General features: G+C 45.4%; 1 protein-coding gene across 2 annotated transcripts; it reads left to right on the top strand.

Moving 5' to 3' along the window:
- Positions 1 to 632: 632 nt before the first annotated feature.
- On the top strand, positions 633 to 20,397 carry LOC311111523 (semaphorin-6D-like; the record flags this gene model as incomplete). 2 transcript variants are annotated; one of them, XM_084154257.1, is made up of 18 exons in its annotated part: positions 633 to 744; positions 1,519 to 1,691; positions 3,680 to 3,742; positions 4,308 to 4,409; positions 4,540 to 4,630; positions 4,826 to 4,945; positions 5,311 to 5,399; positions 7,252 to 7,469; positions 7,727 to 7,858; positions 8,776 to 8,931; positions 9,165 to 9,338; positions 10,296 to 10,436; positions 10,728 to 10,805; positions 11,800 to 11,858; positions 12,388 to 12,444; positions 13,077 to 13,307; positions 14,450 to 14,694; positions 19,133 to 20,397. In XM_084154257.1, 18 exons carry the CDS (start codon positions 633 to 635, stop codon positions 20,336 to 20,338), a joined length of 3,447 nt encoding a protein of 1,148 aa, XP_084010383.1. In that variant the 3' UTR covers positions 20,339 to 20,397. The 2 variants fall into 2 exon arrangements, with proteins under 2 accessions (XP_084010383.1, XP_084010384.1); XM_084154258.1 differs by lacking the exon at positions 13,077 to 13,307.
- Positions 20,398 to 21,985: the final 1,588 nt, after the last annotated feature.

The raw sequence follows: 21,985 nt of genomic DNA, 5'->3' as shown, positions 1-21,985 counted from the left end.
TGTGTGTGTGTGTGTGTGTTGTTTAGTGGTAAATTGTGTATATCCATTCAGACTGTCCACATTAATAATTTGTTTGTCTTATAAATATTTGACTGGACGTTCATTAAAATGCACACACACGCCGTCTCTAAAGGGCGGCTGCCACTCCCACATACACACACATACACACAAACACACATACACACACACACAGACAGACACAGACAGACACACAGACAGACACACAGTAGCTGATCAGGTCATCCGAGGTACTGCTCATGTCATAAATGATCTCAACTTAAAACCACTAAACATTCAAACGGATCTACAATACACCCTGGTACAATAGTCCCTGGTAAAAACAGTTTACATGTAAAAGGGGTTCAGAGAGTGAGAAGGAGAGAGAAATGGAGTGTGTGTGTATGTGTGAGAGAGATATAGAGAGCGATTACAGAAAATGACAGTGAAAAATATTATTTTAAATATACATTTGGTGTCAATACTGAATTCTGTTAGCTTCTGTTAGTTCTAGACTTTCCTGACCATGTGTGTATTTCTGTATTTCATGACTGATCATCTCTGTGTTTCCAGGTAACATCTTGTTGGGTGAGAACCAGGCAGGAAGGAGTGGTCTCAGACCAGAAGCAGCAGTCATGGTTTGGAGAGCAGGCCTTCTATTCAGCATACTGCTAGCTACAGCCACACACACCCTGTCTGCCAGCTTCCCAGAGGATAGTATACCCCTGGACATTGTCGACGCACACTGTGAGTACACACACACACACACACACACACACACAAACACAGACATACTGCACACACATGCACGCACGCTTGCACGCACCCTGTTGTCATTAATTATGTGTCCCATTGTCCTGCATGTATCAGTGAACAGTGTATTGATGGTGTACTGTAAGGTCTTCATGGTAATGTAATGTGCTGACTTATCAGACATTGTATGCCCCCGTATAAAATCAATCCTGTCCATCGTCAGCTCAGGCATTAACTAGATTCCCTTCCTCTGTGATGTACACAGGGAATACAAAGACTGCTGAGCTGGCCTACCGTAACTCTCACAAACACACACACACACAACACACACACACACACACAGAGTCTTGTACAACTAACCTTGTAGGGACATACAAGTCAGTCCCATTCAAAATCCTATTTTCCCTAAACCTAACCCTAGCTCCTAACCCTAAACCTAATTCTAACCTTAACCCTAAACCCCCTTAGAAATAGCATTTGACCTTGTGGGGACTAACAAAATGTCCCCAGTTGGTCAAGTATAGTTAAACATGTCCACACACACACACACCACCGTGCTGTATCAGCAGCCTGCATTACATTACTGAAAGATTTCTATAAATCTGTAACACACGACATGTTTACGCTTAATCAATAACCTGATTGCTAGTGTGTGGCCCTCTGAGAAACAGAGAAGTGAGTGTGTGTGTGTGTGTGTGTGTGTAGCACTCTGAAAACGTACGTGTGTGTGTGTGATCTCTGACTAACGTGTGTGTATGTGTATTTCAGTCTCGCGGCAGTACCCAGTGTTCCGAGGTCGTCTGTCGGGGAACGAGTCACAGCACAGACTGGACTTCCAACTGATGACCAAGATACAGGATACACTGTTCATCGCTGGCAGAGACCAGGTGTATCTAGTGAGTCTCCGAGAATCCTACAGGAATGAGATCATTCCCTACAGGGTAAGTCTGTCTAACCACAAGTTAATCACAGAGTTACACACAATTCCTCTGTAGAAAACACTACCACATCAATCACACAATTAACAGGCTATAAATGAGAGTGGAAATGGGTCTTTCTAAAATAATGGGGCCAATTTCAAAATGGTTTCATGCAGTTCCTCATGTGTAAATAGATTGGATGCATGCATGGCCATTTTTCTGTAGCCTATGTGGCTTACGCAGGGATACATAATAAAGCCATGAATAGCGGTAGCTTTAATCTCACCATTTGAATCTCACCATCGCTGTTTTTAAAAATGAGAAAGTGACCAAAAACCAGGTTGCTTTTTTAATGGAAGAATTTGTATGGGAAGCCAACAGATGTTGTCGTTTACATTTTAGTCATTTAACAGGCGCTCTTATCCAGAGCGACTTACAGTAGTGAGTTGATATATTTTCATACTTTTCTTGTACTGGTCCCCCGTGGGAATCGAACCCACAACCCTGGTGCTGCAAGCGCAATGCTCTACCAACTGAGCCTCATAATAACCGCACATGGTTTTTCCACAACAGAGTAGAGCAACACCCTTCAATTGAAGCGGCGGGAAACAAATGAAAGTGACCACATCTCTCACAAAAACGGATCAAAATGAAATCACAGATAATTATAAGGGAGCAGGAGAACTTATAAATTGGCTACAATAATTACAAGGACTTTTCAAGCACCAGATTGAGGAAATGTCTGATTTTCAAGGTAGGCCTATTCCAGGTCTTGAATTTCTGAGCTCCAAATTCAAGTTCAAGTAGGTTACTTCAAGCCCCTTGTATTGTTTAAAATTGCAGGTATAACATGGAAAACAAAATGTATTTGTCATGTTATTTCATTACCAGATCCTACTGTGAATGTCATTTGTTGTCATTATATCCGGAATAATGAATAGGAATAGCGTTAGGTGTTGCGCACAGTAGACTCAGTGTCCAATCCGCGGTACAAAAACATATGAAAACATGAACTCATTACCTTAATGTTTTCTTTGTTAAAATCTAATGAGACCCTGCTGTAAATCAAGCAGATAACAACAGGTGATCAACATCAATTCAATAGGGATATTAGATCCAACGTGGATCCAGGAACAACTTTCTTCACTGGTGTAACGAATGAGACACCAAAATATTCTTGACATTTCTCGCAAACACCTGTTTTCCAGCACTTGGGCTCTTGTTGCATCGCATGCACTATCACAACAGCTGTTCGTTCATCACTTGACGAAAATTCCTTCCTGGATCAGATGATGTAAGAAAATATCACGGCGTAACTAATCAACTGGACACCAAATGCGCATCCAACAAGTATTATGCATAATTATTGAAGAACCACGTTAATGACAGTATCAATTTAGGTTTTAAGTATCAAGGTAAGGTGACTCTTTCGGTTAGAAGCATTCGATTTTGCAATCGCATACATCATTTGGGATTTGTGTGCCCATAAAAACTGTTTTCAACACGTAACAAAAGTAGACACGAAATGTTACGTAGTTACACTGCATTTCTGAGATCACTATACAAAAAAACTGTCCAACAGCTAGATCCAGGATTCTTACAGGGTTAAAGTTCAATGTCTAATTTAACAGATTCATGCTTAAGATATGATATAACGACACTTACACTGCCATAAATGCAAGGACAGAAAAGTAATGTTTTATGTCACATGATTTTGGACAGATCCGTCAAGACGCCAACCATGATAAAGGGTTAAACAGGTTTTAAATCAACTTGTGAATTTGATTGAATATAGCTATGATCCCCCCCTTATATCTTCATGTAATGACATGAAAGAAAATGGGCAGATTATTATCAATGACTTATCAACAACTGTAACAAGTTGTCCAGTGTAGGAAATCCCATATACTAAAGTGTATGTGTGTGCTTGCCTGAATGTGCATGCCACAATGTGTGTGTGTTTCTAAATGTGTGTGTGTGTGTGTGTGTGTGTGTGTTCATGTTTACAGAAGTTAACATGGAGGTCAGGCGAGGCAGACAGAAAGAACTGTGCCATGAAGGGGAAACACAGAGTAAGACTTTACTATACTTATTATTATACTATGTTTCTATAATTACTATACACTGCCTTTCTACTGTCTACTATAGACTCTCTCTACCCTTGGCTTTACCTCTCACCTCATAATGTCTTGTCATTATAGCTACTGGCTATAGCTACCATTTTAATTACTGGCTATACCTTCCATTATAGCGAAATGGGTTTAGCAGGCATCCTTGTAATATTATCTCTCTCTCTCTCTCCCTTCTCATCTCTTTCCCTTCTCATCTCTCTCTTTCTTCCCATCTCTCTCTCCCTTCCCATCTCTCTCTCTCTCTCTCTCTCTCTCTCTCTCTCTCTCTCTCTCTCTCTCCCCATCTCTCTCTCCCTTCTCATCTCTCTCTCTCTCTCTCTCTTCCCATCTCTCTCTCTCTTCCCATCTCTCTCTCTCTCTCTCTCTCTCTCTCTCTCTCTCTCTCTCTCATCTCTCTCTCTCTCTCTCTCTCTCATCTCTCTCGCTCTCGCTCTCTCTCTCCCTTTCCATCTCTCTCTCTCTCTCCCTTCCCATCTCTCTCCCTGCCCCTCTCTTTCTCCTCCAGGATGAGTGTCATAACTACATCAAGGTTCTGGTTCCCAGAAATGATGACCTGGTGTTCATCTGTGGAACTAATGGCTTCAACCCCATGTGCCGATACTACAGGGTAAGACAACAGCAGAGTGTGTGTGTGTGAGAAACGTTCTCTCTCCCTCCTGCTCTGCCTCGATAAGCACCAATTGTTTACTATGCAGTCTGTGTGTCTTTGTTAACGACGCGTGTGTCTTTGTGTGTAGCTGGATAACCTGGAGTTTGACGGGGAGGAAATCAGCGGACTGGCACGATGCCCGTTTGACGCCAAGCAGACCAACGTCGCTCTGTTCGCTGGTATGACCACATACACACACACACACACACACACACACACACACACACACACACTGTGGCCATAGCAACTAGGGTTCATAAGGTGCCACATTGTCAGTGTGTAAACAAACAGTTTGAACTAGGGTGCTAGATCGACATGTCCAGTATGACAGAATGCAATGTGTTTGTCTGACCTGTGTGTGTGTGTTGTTTCAGACGGGAAGCTGTACTCGGCGACGGTTGCTGACTTCCTGGCGAGCGACGCAGTGATCTACCGTAGTATGGGTGACGGCTCGGCCCTCAGGACCATCAAATACGACTCCAAATGGCTGAAAGGTAAACACAGCAGTGTGTGTGTGTGTGGTGGCAGCCGTCTCTGTCCATGTCCCTGTCCTGTGAAGACATCCTGTAGCTCTACTCTGTCAGACTATCTAGGTCAACTCTGTCACACACAGCTGTTACAGGAACACTGAAATATTCAGGATGGAGGGAGAGAGGGAAATAGGGAGAGAGAAAGAGAAGTGGGGAAGGAGGGAGAGGGGAGGAGAACAGAGAGAGAGGGAGAAATGGTTTGGAGAGAGACAGAGAGAGTCTGAAGGGAGGACAGAGATAGTTATGTATAGAAAGAGGTACAAGTAGAAATGGAGGGAGAGACAAAAGAGACGTGACAATGTAAAACCTCTGTCCCCTCTCTCTTCCAGAGCCCCATTTCCTGCATGCAGTGGATTATGGGAACTACGTCTACTTCTTCTACAGAGAGATCGCAGCGGAACACAACAACCTGGGCAAGGTAAGACGCACACACATACGTACACACGCAAACACGCACACATATGTGCACACACAGTTTACTAGACAACATTGTGTATTATAAATATGTATTTATTATAAATAGTAAACACTATATTACCAGACAACAGATAGTGTTGTAGAAAAGTGCTGAGTACAACAGAAGGTAGTGACTGAACTGTAGGTCAAACTACTTTACATGTAAACCCTTTACCCATGGAGAGGATTCACACACACACACACACACACACACACACACCCTTGGTGGTAATGGATGTTTTCTGCAGCTATTAGTATGATTTAGCCGCCGCGGGCCTCAGATTTACCCATGATGCATCATTCAGAGAATGGGCGGCCAGGCTGAAACCGCGGGCTGATAAATATTTTAGCGCTAGTAATGCTGGCGTGTGTGTTTGTGTATGTCCCTGTGTGTGCGTGGCGTACGTGTGTGTGTGTGTCAATGCTGATGGGCCTGGGATGACACCTGGGCAGATGGAGCTTTGCACTGGTCAATTATTAAAGCTGTTTCTGCTGACTGCTTCACACACTTCATTTAAACCACAATACTCACCCAGAGCTCTACCCCTAGTCCCCCACAACCCTGTCCTATAGCCCAGCCCTGGACTTCTACCCTAGACTTCTACCCTAGACTTCTACCCTAGACTTCTACCCTAGACTTCTACCCTAGACTTCTACCATAGACTTCTACTCTTAGACGTCTACCTGGTCCTAGCCTCATTTACCGCAACACTGTAAAACCTATAACTCTCCTCCTAGCCTCTATCATATAGCCCAGTCCCAGTCCTATAGCCCAGCCTCTATCATATAGTCCAGTCCTATAGCCCAGCCTCTATCATATAGCCCAGTCCCAGTCCTATAGCCCAGCCTCTATCATATAGTCCAGTCCTATAGCCCAGCCTCTATCATATAGTCCACTCCTATAGCCCAACCCCTATCATATAGTCCAGTCCTATAGCCCAGCCTCTGTCATATAGTCCAGTCCTATAGCCCAGCCTCTATCATATAGCCCAGTCCTATAGCCCAGCCCCTATCATATAGTCCAGTGCTATAGCCCAGCCTCTATCATATAGTCCAGTCCTATAGCCCAACCCCTATCATATAGTCCAGTCCTATAGCCCAGCCTCTGTCATATAGTCCAGTCCTATAGCCCAGCCTCTATCATATAGTCCAGTCCTATAGCCCACCCCTATCATATAGTCCAGTCCTATAGCCCAGCCTCTATCATATAGTCCAGTCCTATAGCCCAGCCCCTATCATATAGCCCACTCCTATAGCCCAGCCTCTATCATATAGTCCAGTCCTATAGCCCAGCCTCTATCATATAGCCCAGTCCTATAGCCCAGCCTCTATCATATAGTCCAGTCCTATAGCCCAGCCTCTATCATATAGTCCAGTCCTATAGCCCAGCCTCTATCATATAGTCCAGTCCTATAGCCCAGCCTCTATCATATAGTCCAGTCCTATAGCCCAGCTCTTTCCTAGTTCTAGGTTAATCAGACTGGGTCAAGAGGTGTGTGTGAATCAGGTTTAGGGTCAAGAGGTGTGTGTGAATCAGGTTTAGGGTCAAGAGGTGTGTGTGAATCAGGTTTAGGGTCAAGAGTTGTGTGTGTGTGTGTGTGTGAGGCGTTTGTTCAATCGGAGCGCTTCAAACAAATGTCCTCTCTGACACAAGGTCCTGGATAAGCGTCAGTGTGCGTCAGTGTGCATCACACTGTGAGGCCACCGGATGAGGAAGATGTATTATTTAGAGGGTGGAAGTGTTTTAGTGATGTTGATTCCAGAGTCTCACTTTTTCTCTTCTCTCCCTCCCCTGCTCCCCCTTTCGTCTCCAGGCGGTCTACTCCAGAGTGGCTCGTATCTGTAAGAACGACGTAGGCGGGTCCCAGCGTGTGTTGGAGAAACACTGGACGTCCTTCGTCAAGGCCAGACTCAACTGTTCTGTTCCCGGAGAATCCTTCTTCTACTTCGATGTTCTACAGTCCATCACTGACATCATCAACATCAACGGAGTTCCTTCTGTGGTGGGAGTCTTCACTACACAGATGAACAGGTAAGGATGGACACACTGAGAGTGTATCCCAAATGGCACCCTGTTCTCTTTATAGTGCACTACTTTTGACTAGGGAGCATAGGGCTCTGGTCAAAAGTGGTGCACTATATGGGGAATAGGGTGCCATTTGGGATACACTCTTTGTAATATTGGTGTAATAGATGTGTTGTTATTGTGAATCTCTTGGGGTGTGTGTTTTCTCCATATCTAGTTAATAGTAGTTGTGTAACAGTGTGTGGTTGTGTTCCTCTCTTCAGTATCCCAGGGTCTGCAGTGTGTGCGTTCTCCATGGATGACATAGAGAAGGTGTTCAGAGGACGATTTAAAGAACAGAAAACACCTGACTCTGTCTGGACCGCCTTCCCAGAGGAGAGACTGCCCAAACCCAGGTATGTACCTGTACCTTTACCCTAACCCAGGTATGTACTGTACCTGTACCTTTACCCTAACCCAAACCCAGGTATGTACCTGTACCTTTACCCTAACCCAGGTATGTACCTGTACCTTTACCCTATCCCAGGTATGTACCTTTACCCTAACCCAAACCCAGGTATGTACCTTTACCCTAACCATAACCCAAAACCAGGTATGTCAGTCTCAAGTTTCAAGCCAGGTATGACAGTCTCTAACCCAATCCCAGGTACTATACCTACAGTATGTCAGTGTCTATCCCTACCTCTAACCCTAACCCAGTATGTCTCAGTAAGTGTATGTCAGTCTGCACAACAACAGGTACATGACCCCTCCCTTCAGTTTATGATGCCAGGCTGTGCAGAGCTTTATTGTCACTATATCCTTGAGTTTAGGTCTCATTGAGATAAACCCTCTTTAACAAGAGAGACATGGTCTATGACCGCACGCACACACACACACACACACACACACACACACACACACACACACACACACACACACACACACACACACACAGCTGGTGGTTATTAGCAGTAAATAATTAATCTAGATAATTAGACACGTTGCATATTTAACCTGCATACGGCCATTCACACACACACGTAGCTCAGCTCTCTGGCCCCACAAAAAGTCCACAGAGCTGCTCATTATCGTGGTAAATAATTAACAAACATCTGATTATAGTCCTCTATTATCACTTCATGTTTACAATGATACAGCAGCACGTCTCTTTGTTGACCTGACAGGCTTCTGCTCCTCTCTCATTCCCTAACCCCTCTCCTCAGTTAAATTCAATAGAGTAAACTTTATTAGTCCCTACAGGGTGATGGTAGCTGGGCTCATGTGTGACCTGTGTTGACCTTTGACCCCTCTCTGACCCCTATGTCTCCAGGCCAGGCTGCTGTGCGGGTCATGGCCAGGCTGAGTCCTATAAGACCACTATAGAGTTCCCTGATGAGACTCTCCTCTTCATCAAGTCCCACCCCCTCATGGACGCCTCCGTGCCTAACATAGGAGACGAGCCCTGGTTCACCAAGACACGCGTCAGGTAAGGACACACAAACACACACACACCATAAGAGTTGCTTGAGTGATCGGAATTCCCGGGTTACCGTAAGACAAACACACCATTCTACTGTAAGGACAATCATTTGGTTTCATACACTCAACAAAAACAAGTAAAAATGCACATTTGTAGATCAACAGGAGGGCCTTTAAATACCGGCTTGATAATTCCTACTGAAGTCTGACTGTACTCCTGTCTTGTCCCTGTCTCTCTAGGTACAGGCTGACAGCCCTGGCGGTGGACAACGCGGCTGGTCCCCATGGTAACTACACGGTGCTGTTCATTGGTTCAGAGGCGGGCGTGGTGCTGAAGGTTCTAGCCAAGACTTCCCCTCTGTCCTTCGACGACAGCATCCTATTGGAGGAGATTGACCTGTTCAACAGAGCCAAGTACGGAACACTCACTACACGTTTCTCACTGTCTCTCTCTCTTAGTCTCTGTCTCTCACTGTCTCTTTCTTAGTCTCTGTCTCTCACTGTCTCTCTCTCTTAGTCTCTGTCTCTCACTGTCTCTCTCTCTTAGTCTCTGTCTCTCACTGTCTCTCTATCTTAGTCTCTGTCTCTCACTGTCTCTCTCTCTTAGTCTCTGTCTCTCACTGTCTCTCTCTTAGTCTATGTCTCTCTATGTTAGTCTCTGTCTCTCTCTCTTAGTCTCTGTCTTTCACTGTCTCTCTCTTACTCTTTGCGTCTCTCTCTTAGTCTCTGTCTTTCTCTTTTTTTGGTCTCTTATCTCTCACTCTGTGTTTTCTTTCTCTTTCCCTCTGTGTGCCTCTCAATGTCTCTCTGTTTGTCTCTCACCGTCTCAGTCTCTCCTCTCTCTTCCTCTCTCTCTCGCTCTCCTCCTCTGTCTCTCTCTCTCTGTCTTCCTCTCTCTCTCTCTCTCTCCTTTGTCTTCCTCTGTCTCTCTCTCTCTGTCTCCATCTTCCTCTGTCTCTCTCTCTCCTCTGTCTAACTCTCTCTCCTCTGTCTTCCCCTGTCTCTCTCTCTCTCTCCATCTTCCTCTGTCTCTCTCTCTCCTCTGTCTTCCTCTGTCTCTCTCTCTGTCTCCATCTTCCTCTGTCTCTATCTCTCCTCTGTCTTCCTCTGTCTCTCTCTCTCCTCTGTCTTCCTCTCAGTCTCTCCTGTCAGTAAGGGTATCAGGGCTAAACAGTGCCACTGTGATTACATCTGGAGAGTGAAACAGTAGACAGGCCTATCTGATAAACAACTGTTCAAGTAACCTGTAATCTGATTTCTGACTCTCCTCTCCATCTCCCCCCTCCACCACCCTCCCTTTCTCGCTCTCCCCTACTCCCTCTCCTCTCCCAACCCCTCTCCTCCCATTCTTCTTTTCTCTCTGTCTCCCAGGTGTCTGTCTAACAGTGAGGATGACAGGCGTATTTTGTCGCTCCATGTTGACAGAGACACACACAGTGTGTACGTAGCTTTCTCCAGCTGTGTGGTTCGCATGCCTCTCAGCCGCTGTGAGCGACACACTAACTGCCACAAGTGAGTCACCACACTGACACACACTCGTGCACTCAGACTCAGACTCACACACACATTCAGAAACGTGCACACACTCCACTCAAAGGTTACTTTATGCTGTGCCTGGTCACAGATTTGTAGGTTTATTGATGTGTTTTTCTCTATCTACATGTTATAAACATTGAGAACACCTGCAGCACACTGGTTAATATACAGCCAGACAGAGGTTAACTGGTGCTGCCTATTTAACCCTGTATGGTGAACTGTATATTTACAGATATATGTTAACCCTGTGTTGTGTTTCTCCCCTAGGTCTTGTATAGCATCCAGGGACCCATATTGTGGCTGGATGCCTCATGGAGCCTGTGAGAGGATCCTGCCTGGAGTTCTGTGAGTACCAAGTATTACAATACTAAATAGTATGGATACTCAGGGCTCTAAAGTGTGACCAATTTGGTCGCATATGCAACAAACATTTTTGCTGTGCGACCAAAACAAATCCAATATTTGTTTTTTAATTCATTTTAATAATAATGTTTGTAATGATAAGGCTTCGCTGTACTGTTGTTTCCTGAGCGCAGATTAGTTAGCATCATGCTTGCACCATTAATACAGCGAAAACTGCTTGTTTTTAGCCCAAACAGTTCAAAAGGTTTGACCCATATTACTGGCAAAACGGCGGCCGCATTTTACATTCATAAACCATGTCGCGGGCCGTTCTAAAACTACTCGCGGGCCGCATTTGTTTTACACCTTGTTCAGTCATGTTTGTTAGCTCATTAGCTAGCTAGCTAACAACCTGCTAACTTTACCTGTATATCCAAACATAGAAAGGGATAGCTTCTTCAGGGAATCAATGATCAATGAATGAATGGCACAATAAATTGCACAAGCATTTCTCTAGACCCGCAATAACACCTCCTAAATATGTGTATGCGACCAATAAAATGTTATATGATTTGAATGAGATGTCTTGCATTTCATCATCACAAACACTCTTAAAGAGACAGTGTACAATTTTCAATGTAATGCATCTCAATACGAAAATAGTGCTTTTACATAATGTAGAAACCTTATATTCCACAAAATGACTTTTTCATTTCAATGACAGGTATTTGTATCAACATTTTAGGTTTTTATAATAAACAAATGTATTTGCAGGGCACAACATGGGCTTCAGAAGTAGCTAGACTTCATATAGGCTACATCTCAATCCATTTAAAAGGAAATGTTGATGTTAGAGGGGTTTTGTTCTCTGCTCTAATCTCTCTCTCTCTCTCTCTCTCTCTCTCTCTCTCTCTCTCTCTCTCTCTCTCTCTCTCTCTCTCTCTCTCTCTCTCTCTCTCCTCTCTCTCTCCTCTCTCTCTCTCTCTCTCTCTCTCAGGTCTGGTTATGAGCAGGATGTAGAGTTTGGGAACACGGTTCAACTGGGAGACTGCCATGGTGAGCCCCTCCCATTCATACCAATCCAGCTCTTTCTCTCTCTCTCTCCCTGTCACACACCATCAGTCTGCACAACCAACCAGTAACACACTACCACTAACACCAGTAACCACACCATACCAACACACCAATCAGTAACCCTCCCTACATGGTTCTATGTTCAATATTAACACACACATCTACTGTACATCCAGATACTGTACACACCAGGCCACCTGTTACTAATGCTACCTACCTGGAGGGAAGAAACATAGACGTGCTCTACCAGTAGCAGTAGCAGTACTAAGACAGTGCTGCTATAGGAGACACACCAGGCTGAACCATAGAACTAGAACAGGGGATAGAGGCCATACATACCTGTCTCTACTCCAGTCTAGACAAGACTGGGAGCAACAGGCCTACTCAGCCTTTAGCTTTTTATCATTTGATTAAGAAGAACTACAGTCTTAGTTATCAGGGCCTTCTTTTGTTTTGGGACTTTACTTTAGGGTTCCTTTATACTGATTTCTTGTTCCTCTAATTGTTTTAGTGTTTTTGGCCACTACATCAGCGCCAGATCACAAATCATTTGGTGACCCGACCTCTGGTTAGTTGGATCTTTTACTCCGCTGGTTTCTTTCTTTCCTTGAGTTCAGCTTCTCCGAACCCCTCTCTCCTTCCTTCCTTCAACGCTACTCACTCTTCATCTTCTTAACACACCTCATCTTCAACACCTTTTTATCTTCACTTTCATCATCATCACAACAAACAACAACATCACTGGGTCACGTCAGAGATCTCCATCTCACCGCTGCACTGACTCACTTCCTCACTTCTTCTTCCTCACGCATCACTTCCTGTTTACTTCCTGCATGCTCACTCGGCCCCTCCCTCTTCTGACGTCATCACTGCTATGACATCATCGCTGCTGTGTACCAGAGACCTTCCTAAGACAACTCTCACCCTTTTCCCCTTTCAAACTGTATCCTGTCTCAACAAAATGAATCTTACAATTGTATTTCTATTACTGTTTATGATAAATAAAATAGCTCTTGAATCAGAAAATATGTATTATTTTTTTCAAACAGCATTATCATAAAACATAAAACCTATTATGTTGCGTAAACTAACCCATACGTGCGTACACATACCAACCCATGCCTACTAACCAGGATGTAAGCTAACAGCCTGCTGGCCTCATGTCTACACACCGTGTTAACACTTTGTTTGTCACCACAGACATGGAGTTGTCATCTACGTCAGTCACAGACCAGCCCAGTGGGCCAATACACCCCCCAGTACCCCCAGTACTCACCCCCACCCTGAGCCCCCATCCTGGGCTTGGTCCCGGGGAAGGGCCTGGGTTGGGGCCTGGGGCTGGTTCTCCAGATCTGTATGGCTCAGGGTTTGTGCAGCAGGATGACCCGGCCACCTCCCATTCACTAGAGTCACTCCCAGGGGGCCTAGAGGGTAAGGCCTAGCAGAGAGAGAGAGAACTGCTGCTACCATGCTGTATGGAACCCTGACTGTCCCATAGCTGCTACACCATACACACACATACTCATACATACAGACACACTTCATACACACACACACAGGGGCAGTATTCACACAGACACAGGGGCAGTATTCACACACACACAGTGGCAGGTATTTGAGATTACCATCAGCTGATATAGCAGATTACATTTTTCTTTCTCTGATTTTGTTATGATTTATATTTCATCCAACTTCATGTATTTTGATTTATTCATTGGTTTATTGTCATGATTATAATGATTTTCTACATGGTGAAAATATTTTCTCCCATATTAAACAATTCTTTCAAATCTTATCTTCAAACCTTCTGTACTTCTATATTCTTTCTTCAGACTCTTTTCTTTGACCCTCGTTTCTCTCTCTGCCAGTAGACCCTATAACCCTGGCTGGTACAGTTTAAGGTTAACCCTGTTCCTGGGTGTAAAGGGTTAACCCTGGGAGTTAGGAGTTAGAGCATGTCCCAGGCCTGTCCATTAACCCCTCCTGCTCCAGGACATCTCTCTGTCTCTCTCCTGCTCTGTGGATGACTAACTCTTCCATGTCTGTGGTTACTAACAAAGCTGCAGTCTAGAAACAGAACAGCCTCACCAAGGACAAACTACAATCCTCTTCCCTTTGACAACGCTGGAGAGTCAATGGTTCATTGTCTTTCTGATATTGGGAGAACAAGTCTATCTCTGTCCTAGTTAGGCACTAACCCTCCTTTTTATCTGGACAAATGTTTGACATTTGGTAGGAAAAAAGCAACACTTCAATTCTTCCTCTTCAAACTAACATACCACTACTTCTTCTAGATTGGCTTACATCACCGGACTGGTTGTGGGATCCTAACCATTTTCACCATGTATTTACAATTTAAGAATGACGAGAGTGGAAGCCAATCTGAATGGTTTTGGTAACGTTAAAATCCCTGTTGGATAGCGGACAGAATACCTTTAAGGGGAAAAGCAGAGAAACCATGCATGACTGAGTGTCCACAAACACACACAGACTCACCTGCTATAGAGGTGTGGTGTAGAGCTATGATTGGCTGTGTCGGGGTGTTCGTTAACCAATGGGGTGTGTGACTTCAGGTGTGTGGGAGATCCAGGCGGGAGAAGCCAATCAGATGGTCCACATGAATATCCTGATCAGCTGTGTGTTGGCTGCCTTCCTCCTGGGGGCGCTAGTGGCAGGCCTGGTGGTCTTCTGCTACAGAGACTCCTTCCTCCGCCACAAGCCCCGGCACGCCCACAAAGACGCAGAGTCAGCCCCCTCCTGCAGCGACTCCACCGGATCCTTCGCTAAACTCAACGGGCTCTTCGACAGTCCTGTCAAGGTAACCTGGAGACCTGAATACAGATTGCAATTTAAGAGTCAACACATTATTCAGTAACAGAGTGTTACTGATTGACATTGTCTTGTGTCTTATGTAGATAGATAGAAGCAGAGTGCGAATTACACTGTGACATTCGGGAGGGGGGGGGGTCTCTACTTTTTTTGGGGGCTTAATAATAAAGACATCATTTTAGGGTAAAAAATGAACTACCTTTTAATGTGGCATGAACACAACCAGTCATTATGCTTTCATCTGATTGTCAAACAAATCACTTCAAAATGTAGGCTACCTGTGCATGTTCGTCCACTCCACCATTCATTTTTCCGATAGGGGATTTTAGAAACACTTAAAATAAGGGCTTTGTTTCGTGTAGGCTTACCCTGGTGTGACGTTTTGATAACCGTATAAATCTCTCTAGGACAAGGTGATTTTTATCAATATAGTTGCCTGTATTTATCCCCCCAAAATGAAACGCTAATTAGCTGCTAATGTGGCTATCATAAAGAACTACAAATGCCATGATGATCTGGACGAGACTGCCGAATTGAGGCAAAGGTAAGAATCTCTGGATTAACTATCTAATGTTAGCTAAATGTAGCAATGAATAAATTGGCTACATTTCTTTAAATTGACAATTCTGTAAACTGTCTTGTGCACGTTTTAAATTGACACAATACCTGTTAGCAAAGGTGTCAGCTAGAGATGATGTGCAGGAGCTTGCAGGGATTTGTAGTCTTGCATGATGTTTATGCTAATTAGCGTTTTAGAATGTGAATGTAAGAGTAAATAGAGCCGAATATATTGATAAAAGTCACCTTGTCTGAGAGAGATTTACATGGATATCAAAATGTCACGCCAGGGTAAGCCTACACAAAACACAGCCCTTACTTTAACATTTACGTCATTTAGCAGACGCTCTTATCCAGAGCGACTTACAGTTAGTGAGTGCATACATTATTTACTATTATTATTTATTCATACTGGCCCCCCGTGGGAATCGAACCCACAACCCTGGCGTTGCAAACGCCATGCTCTACCAACTGAGCTACATCCCTGCCGGCCTTTCCCTCCCGTACCCTGGACGACGCTGGGCCAATTTGTGCGCCGCCCCATGGGTCTCCCGGTCGCGGCCGGCTACGACAGAGCCTGGATTCGAACCAGGATCTCTAGTGGTACAGCTAGCACTACGATGCAGTGCCTTAGACCACTGCGCCATTCAGGAGATACGTGTTTCTAAAATCCCCTATGGGAAAAATGAATGGTGGAAAAACGATTGGAACCATTTCCCTGTATGACCGCTAGGTTTTATGGGTATTAAGCCTCCTGTAGCTCAGTTGGTAGAGCATGGCGCTTGCAACGCCAGGATTGTGGGTTCGATTCCCACGGGGGGCCAGTATGAAAAATGTATGCACTCACTAACTGTAAGTCGCTCTGAATAAGAGTGTCTGCTAAAATGTAGGTACATTTATGACATCTCCACTGTGGGGCTCTATTAACATGAACTTCAAATAGGACTACCGGTAGCCAGTGATGTAGTGGTAAAAAAATTGGTGGGTAAACTCTGATTGCCGGTCCTTTCAATGGATTTTTCTGAAAAAGGAGGGTCAACTGCATTTAGTTGCATTTACCCTCCACTAGGCCTATGCCTACCCTCTCAGCCGAGGCCATTTTACACACATGAACACACACAGAACAGGTAGCCTACATTCAATATAATACACAAGTTGAATCAAAACATGGTTACACCATAGTTCATGAGTTGTCCATAATTCAAGACATGAATGCTTGGAGTCTTCACAGATCGTGTGAAATAAACGACAACCTTTCTTTCCTTACATTTAATGACATTTATGACCGTGCTATTTGTAATTCTTCAGCATTTAACAATTGATTTAGAACATTGAACTTAAACCCTGTACTATTCCTGGATCTTGGAGATCTCTGAAAAAGCACTGTAAGTGTAATCATGGCTACGTAAATTGTCATTATCCAAAATAATGTAGTCCTATGCCATTGCCAAATCGAATGCTTCTAAAGACTCTACTATAGGCCTACTGTCATTCATGTTGGCTGGATTGGATGCGCATTGGTGTTTAGCTGTAGGCTAGTTGTCTAGTGATATTGGAGACAATCATCAGTGGATCCAGGCAAGAAAACAAATATTGATAGAAAATAATCAAGCTAAATAAATGGTCTACTTGTGGTCACGGACGGCACAGAGACCACCAATACCCGCGCGCACCTAAACAGCTGACTGACAAAAGCAAACAATGATGAATGAACAGAGACATTTAATGCATTGGAATAAAGGCAAAGGCTATTTTTATCAAGGGCACATGGCAAACACATGGCGAAAATGAGCAAGTACAAAGAAAAATCTATGCGTTTAAAGGAGCTCAGCTGAGGCTGAAATTCAGCACTACTGAGTGGACAGTGCTGTGGACAGGGAGACGGTTTGTGCAGCCACGGTTTGTGCAACCACGGAGAAATAAATGGTTTAAACCACGACAGAGAGGTGGGGGTGTTCGATTAATTTGTAAACTTTTATTTTCATATTTACCACTGTAAAACATATTTACCACTGCATTTTAAACAAATAGGAGAATGGTTAAATTAGCATTATTTAGAGACCCCCCCCCCAAAGTTGGACTTTTGTTTCATTTAGGGGAGCTATTGTCTCATTCATGGTAGCTGAGCCCCCCCTGGCTCCCTTGTAATTCACACCTGGATAGAACATTTACAGTGCCTTCGGAAAGTATTCAGACCCCTTGGCTTTTACCACATTTTGTTAGGTTACAGCCTTATTCTAAAATCGATTACATCGGTTTTTTCCCTCATCAATCTATGCACAATACCCCATAATGACAAAGAAAAAAAAGGGTTTTTAGAAATGGTTGCTTATTTATTAAAAATAAAAAACTTAAATATTACATTTACATAAGTATTCAGACCCTTTACTCATATACTTTGTTGAAGCACATTTGGCAGCGATTACAGCCTCAAGTCTTCTTGGGTATGACGCTACAAGCTTGGCACACCTGTATTTGGGGAGTTTCTCCCATTCTTCTCTGCAGATCCTCTCAAGCTCTGTCAGGTTGGATGGGGAGTGTCGCTGCACAGCTATTTTCAGGTCTCTCCAGAGATGTTCGATCAGGTTTAAGTCCGGGCTCTGGCTGGGCCACTCAAGGACATTCAGAGACTTTTCCTATGCCACTCCTGCGTTGTCTTGGCTGTGTGCTTAGGGTCGTTGTCCTGTTGGAAGGTGAACCTTCACCCCAGTCTGAGGTCCTGAGAGCTCTGGAGCAGGTTTTCATCAAGGATCTCTCTGTACTTTGCTCCGTTCATCTTTCCCTCGATCCTGACTAGTCTCCCAGTCCCTGCCGCTGAAAAACATCCCCACAGCATGATTCTGCCACCACCATGCTTCTCCGTAGGGATGGTGCCAGGTTTCCTCCAGACGTGACGCTTGGCATTCAGGCCAAAGAGTTCAATTTTGGTTTCATCAGACCAGAGAATCTTGTTTCTCATGGTCTGAGAGTCTTTAGGTGCCTTTTGGCAAACTCCAAGCGGGCTGTCATGTGCCTTTTACTGAGGAGTGGCTTCCGTCTGGCCACTCTACCATAAAGGCCTGATTGGTGGAGTGCTGCAGAGATAGTTGTCCTTCTGGAAGGTTCTCCCATCTCCACATAGGAACTCTAGAGCTCTGTCAGAGTGACCATCGGGTTCTTGGTCACCTCCCTGATCAAGGCCCTTCACCCCCGATTGCTCAGTTTGGCCAGGCGGCCAGCTCTAGTAAGAGTCTTGGTGGTTCCAAACTTCTTCCATTTAAGAATGATGGAGGCCACTGTGTTCTTGGGGACCTTCCATGCTGCAGAAATGTTTTGGTACCCTTCCCCAGATCTGTGCCTCGACACAATCCTGTCTCGGTGCTCTACGGACAATTCCTTCGACCTCATGGCTTGGGTTTTTGCTCTGACATGCACTGTCAACTGTGGGACCTTATATAGACAGGTGTGTGCCTTTCCAAATCATGTCCAATCAATTGAATTTACCACGGGTAAATTTACCACAGACTCCAATCAAGTTGTAGAAACATCTCAAGGATGATCAATGGAAACAATGCACCTGAGCTCAATTTCAAGTCTCATAGCAAAGGGTCTGAATACTTATGTAAATAAGGTTTTTCTGTTTTTAATTTGTAATTGTCTAAAAACCTGTTTTCACTTTGTTATTGTGTGTAGATTGCTGAGGATTTTATTTTATTTTATCAATTTTAGAATAAGGCTGTAACGTAACAAAATGTGGAAAAAGTAAAGGGGTCTGAATACTTTCCGATGGCACTGTATGTATATATGTATGTATGTATGGTATGTGTTGGCTGGAGGAACCAAATGAACAAAGCCCTCTCTTCTGTCTTCCTGTCCTGTCTTGTCTCCAGGAGTACCAGCCAGGTCTGGACTGTCCCAAGCTGTACACCAACCTGCTGAGCAGTGGTAAGGACCTGACGCCTAATGGAGACACCAAGACCATGATCCTCCGGGACGGCTGTCAGCCCCCCGAGCTGGCCGCCCTGCCCACCCCCGAGTCTACCCCTGTGCTGCAGCAGAAAGGCCTGCAGCCAATCAGGAACCAGTGGGAGCGAGCCAATCACCACGGGAAGATCAATGGATCCAGGAAGAGCTCCAACTCTACCTCCTCCATCGCCAAGAGTCCCCAATTCCACCCCAGTTCCTCCCCCCCTCCTCACCCCCAGCCACACCCCCACCCTGCGCTGGGACACCCCCACATCCCTAGCGCCGTCGTCCTTCCCAACGCCACGCACGAATACCGCAGTGGTTACCATGGAAACCCGGCCGATGACGTTACGCCGCCTCGCACCCTGGACAGGAAGCCTCAGAACATGGAACACCTGCAGGCCACGCCCCCTCATTCTAAAGGAAGCAGGAAGGAGCAGAAGAGGTCACTGGATGCCAGGAACACTCTGAACGACTTGCTGAAACACCTGAACGATGCTAACACGGCTAATGCTAGCTCTAAGGCTATCCTCCAGGAGGGGGCCGGCTCAGCACCCCGACCCAGCAGGCAACACCTGATGCTGGAGCCTCTAGGGGACATCACTGAGGTTCCCCCCAAGGTCCCCAGCCGAGAGGCCTCTCTCTACTCCCCCTCCTCCTCCTCCTCCTTGCCCAGGCACAGCCCCACCAAGAGGGTGGACGTCCCCCTGCCCTCCACCCCCAGCTCCCCCACAGGCAGCCTGGGTATGGGAGGAAGCATGAGCGGCACCCTGGAGAGGAGGTACGGCTCTCATCACAGGAGCTCCTCCCACAGACACTCCCTCACCTCCACCTCTCCTAACGGGGTCAGTATGGGGGTGTCGTTGTCCCGCCAACACAGTATGAACAGAGGGGGGTACATGCCCCCCACCCCTCCCTCCAGACTGGACTCCCAGGGGGGGCTCCACTCCCCCCATCAACACCCCCACCCCCCCTCCCTGTCCCGCCAGAGCAGCTACAGTGGGCACTGCTCGCTCCCCCGCCAGGGGCTTAAACGGACACCGTCCCTAAAGCCTGACGTCCCCCCTAAACCCAACGCCTTCACCCCACAGACTCCTCAGATGAGGGTGGTCAACAAGTACAGCTACTAGGACACTATAGACACTATGGAGTGTACTACCAAGTGTACTAACTGGGACAGGGCAGGGCCTCTACTGAGTGTGCTCTAGGGCCAGACTAGTTGTGAGAAGACTTAGGGAGGGAGTAGGACCGGGTGTGTGTGTGTGTGTCGGGGTGTGTTCCCCATGGAATGATAGGCACATTCATTCTTTCACTCTAAAAAGGGAATATCACACCAGTGGCGAAAAATGTGACGTGGAGTTCTGTGTCTTGTCTTGTGGCTCCATGTTTCTCTCCATCTCACAACACACTGGTCTGTCTACTCTAACCCTGACCCCTGACCCTGACTCACTAACCCCAGCCCAGCCCCAGGATATAAGGCAGGGTGGGGGTAGATGGGGTGTCTGTGGCTCTCCAGTATGTGTAGGGGTCCTGTAGGGGACTAGTGTGGCCCCCAGTGTGTAGCCTGGCCCTATGATCCAGACTGTGGACGGTACGAGGTCTAACTCAGAGAACTACTTGAAGAATGGGTCTGATGTCTCACTGTCACTGAGCACTGTCTGTCTGTCTGTCTGTGTCACAAATGGAACCCTATTCCCTTTGTTGTGAACTACTTTTGACCACAACCCATAGGACTGGTTGAACCTAGTGCACTATACGGGGAATAAGGGTGCCATTTGGGGGACACCCTCTGTCTTCCCATAAATGTGAACTGGACTGAACTGAACAAGGAGAGGAATACGATATAAATGTTTGTATCTTATCTGTCTGACTGATGGGGGAGAGCAGAGAAGAGACACAGTAAACATAGTGTCCCTTTAGAGGTGTTTCACTAAACTATAACGACTGGGGAGGAAGGAAGGAAGGAAGGAAGGAAGGAAGGAAGGAAGGAAGGAAGGAAGGCAGGCAACAGAGAACATCAGTGTGTGTCAGTTGGAGGGCAAAACCCAATGTACAGTGAACACATACACACACACTTTGTTTGGGGAGGTGAAAGGCTTGGCTGCCTACGTACCCTAACAGGGACCCTCTGTAACTCACTGGGATATCTACTAAACACGTTTGCTGCTATTGGTTTATGATGAGTAATGTATATTGCTATTGGTTTATGATGAGTAATGTATATTGCTATTGGTTTATGATGAGTACTGTATGCTGTGTGTATTTTGTCCTCTTATGCGTCTGTATTCTACAGCTGCCGTTGTCTCCTGACGTGTGTGTGTGTGTGTGTGTGTGTGTGTGTGTGTGTGTGTGTGTGTGTGTGTGTACAGACCATGCAATTCAGTCCTCCACCATGTCAATGCACTGTTAGAAGAGGCTCCACTGACATCAGAGTCCTGTATCTCTCTGTTACTGAAATAGCACATAACACACTCCACTTCTCCTGTCACATACAGATACAGACTGGCTTTAGTTTGGTGGCAATTGCAGAGACCTTTCCTCCAGTCTTTCAATGTAGCAGAGTGGTATTTAGAAACATTTCATCCAACCCACTTCAACATGCTGGTGTTGTTTTGGTTTGGTTTTCACATGTTCTTTATTTTATTCAGAAATGAAAGATGTAAACATTTTATGCAACACCAATGGGTTTTGTTCTGTGAGGTTGAAATGGCGTTCTGTAACATGTCTGTCTGTCTGTCTGTCTGTCTCACCTGTCTCACCTGCCAACTGCATGTCTG

Source organism: Coregonus lavaretus, assembly GCF_964263955.1.
Source record: "Coregonus lavaretus genome assembly, chromosome: 37".
NCBI classification, from domain to species: domain Eukaryota; kingdom Metazoa; phylum Chordata; class Actinopteri; order Salmoniformes; family Salmonidae; genus Coregonus; species Coregonus lavaretus.
The sequence above is the reverse complement of the archived record's forward strand: the minus strand, read 5'-3'. Positions and strand labels throughout refer to the sequence as shown.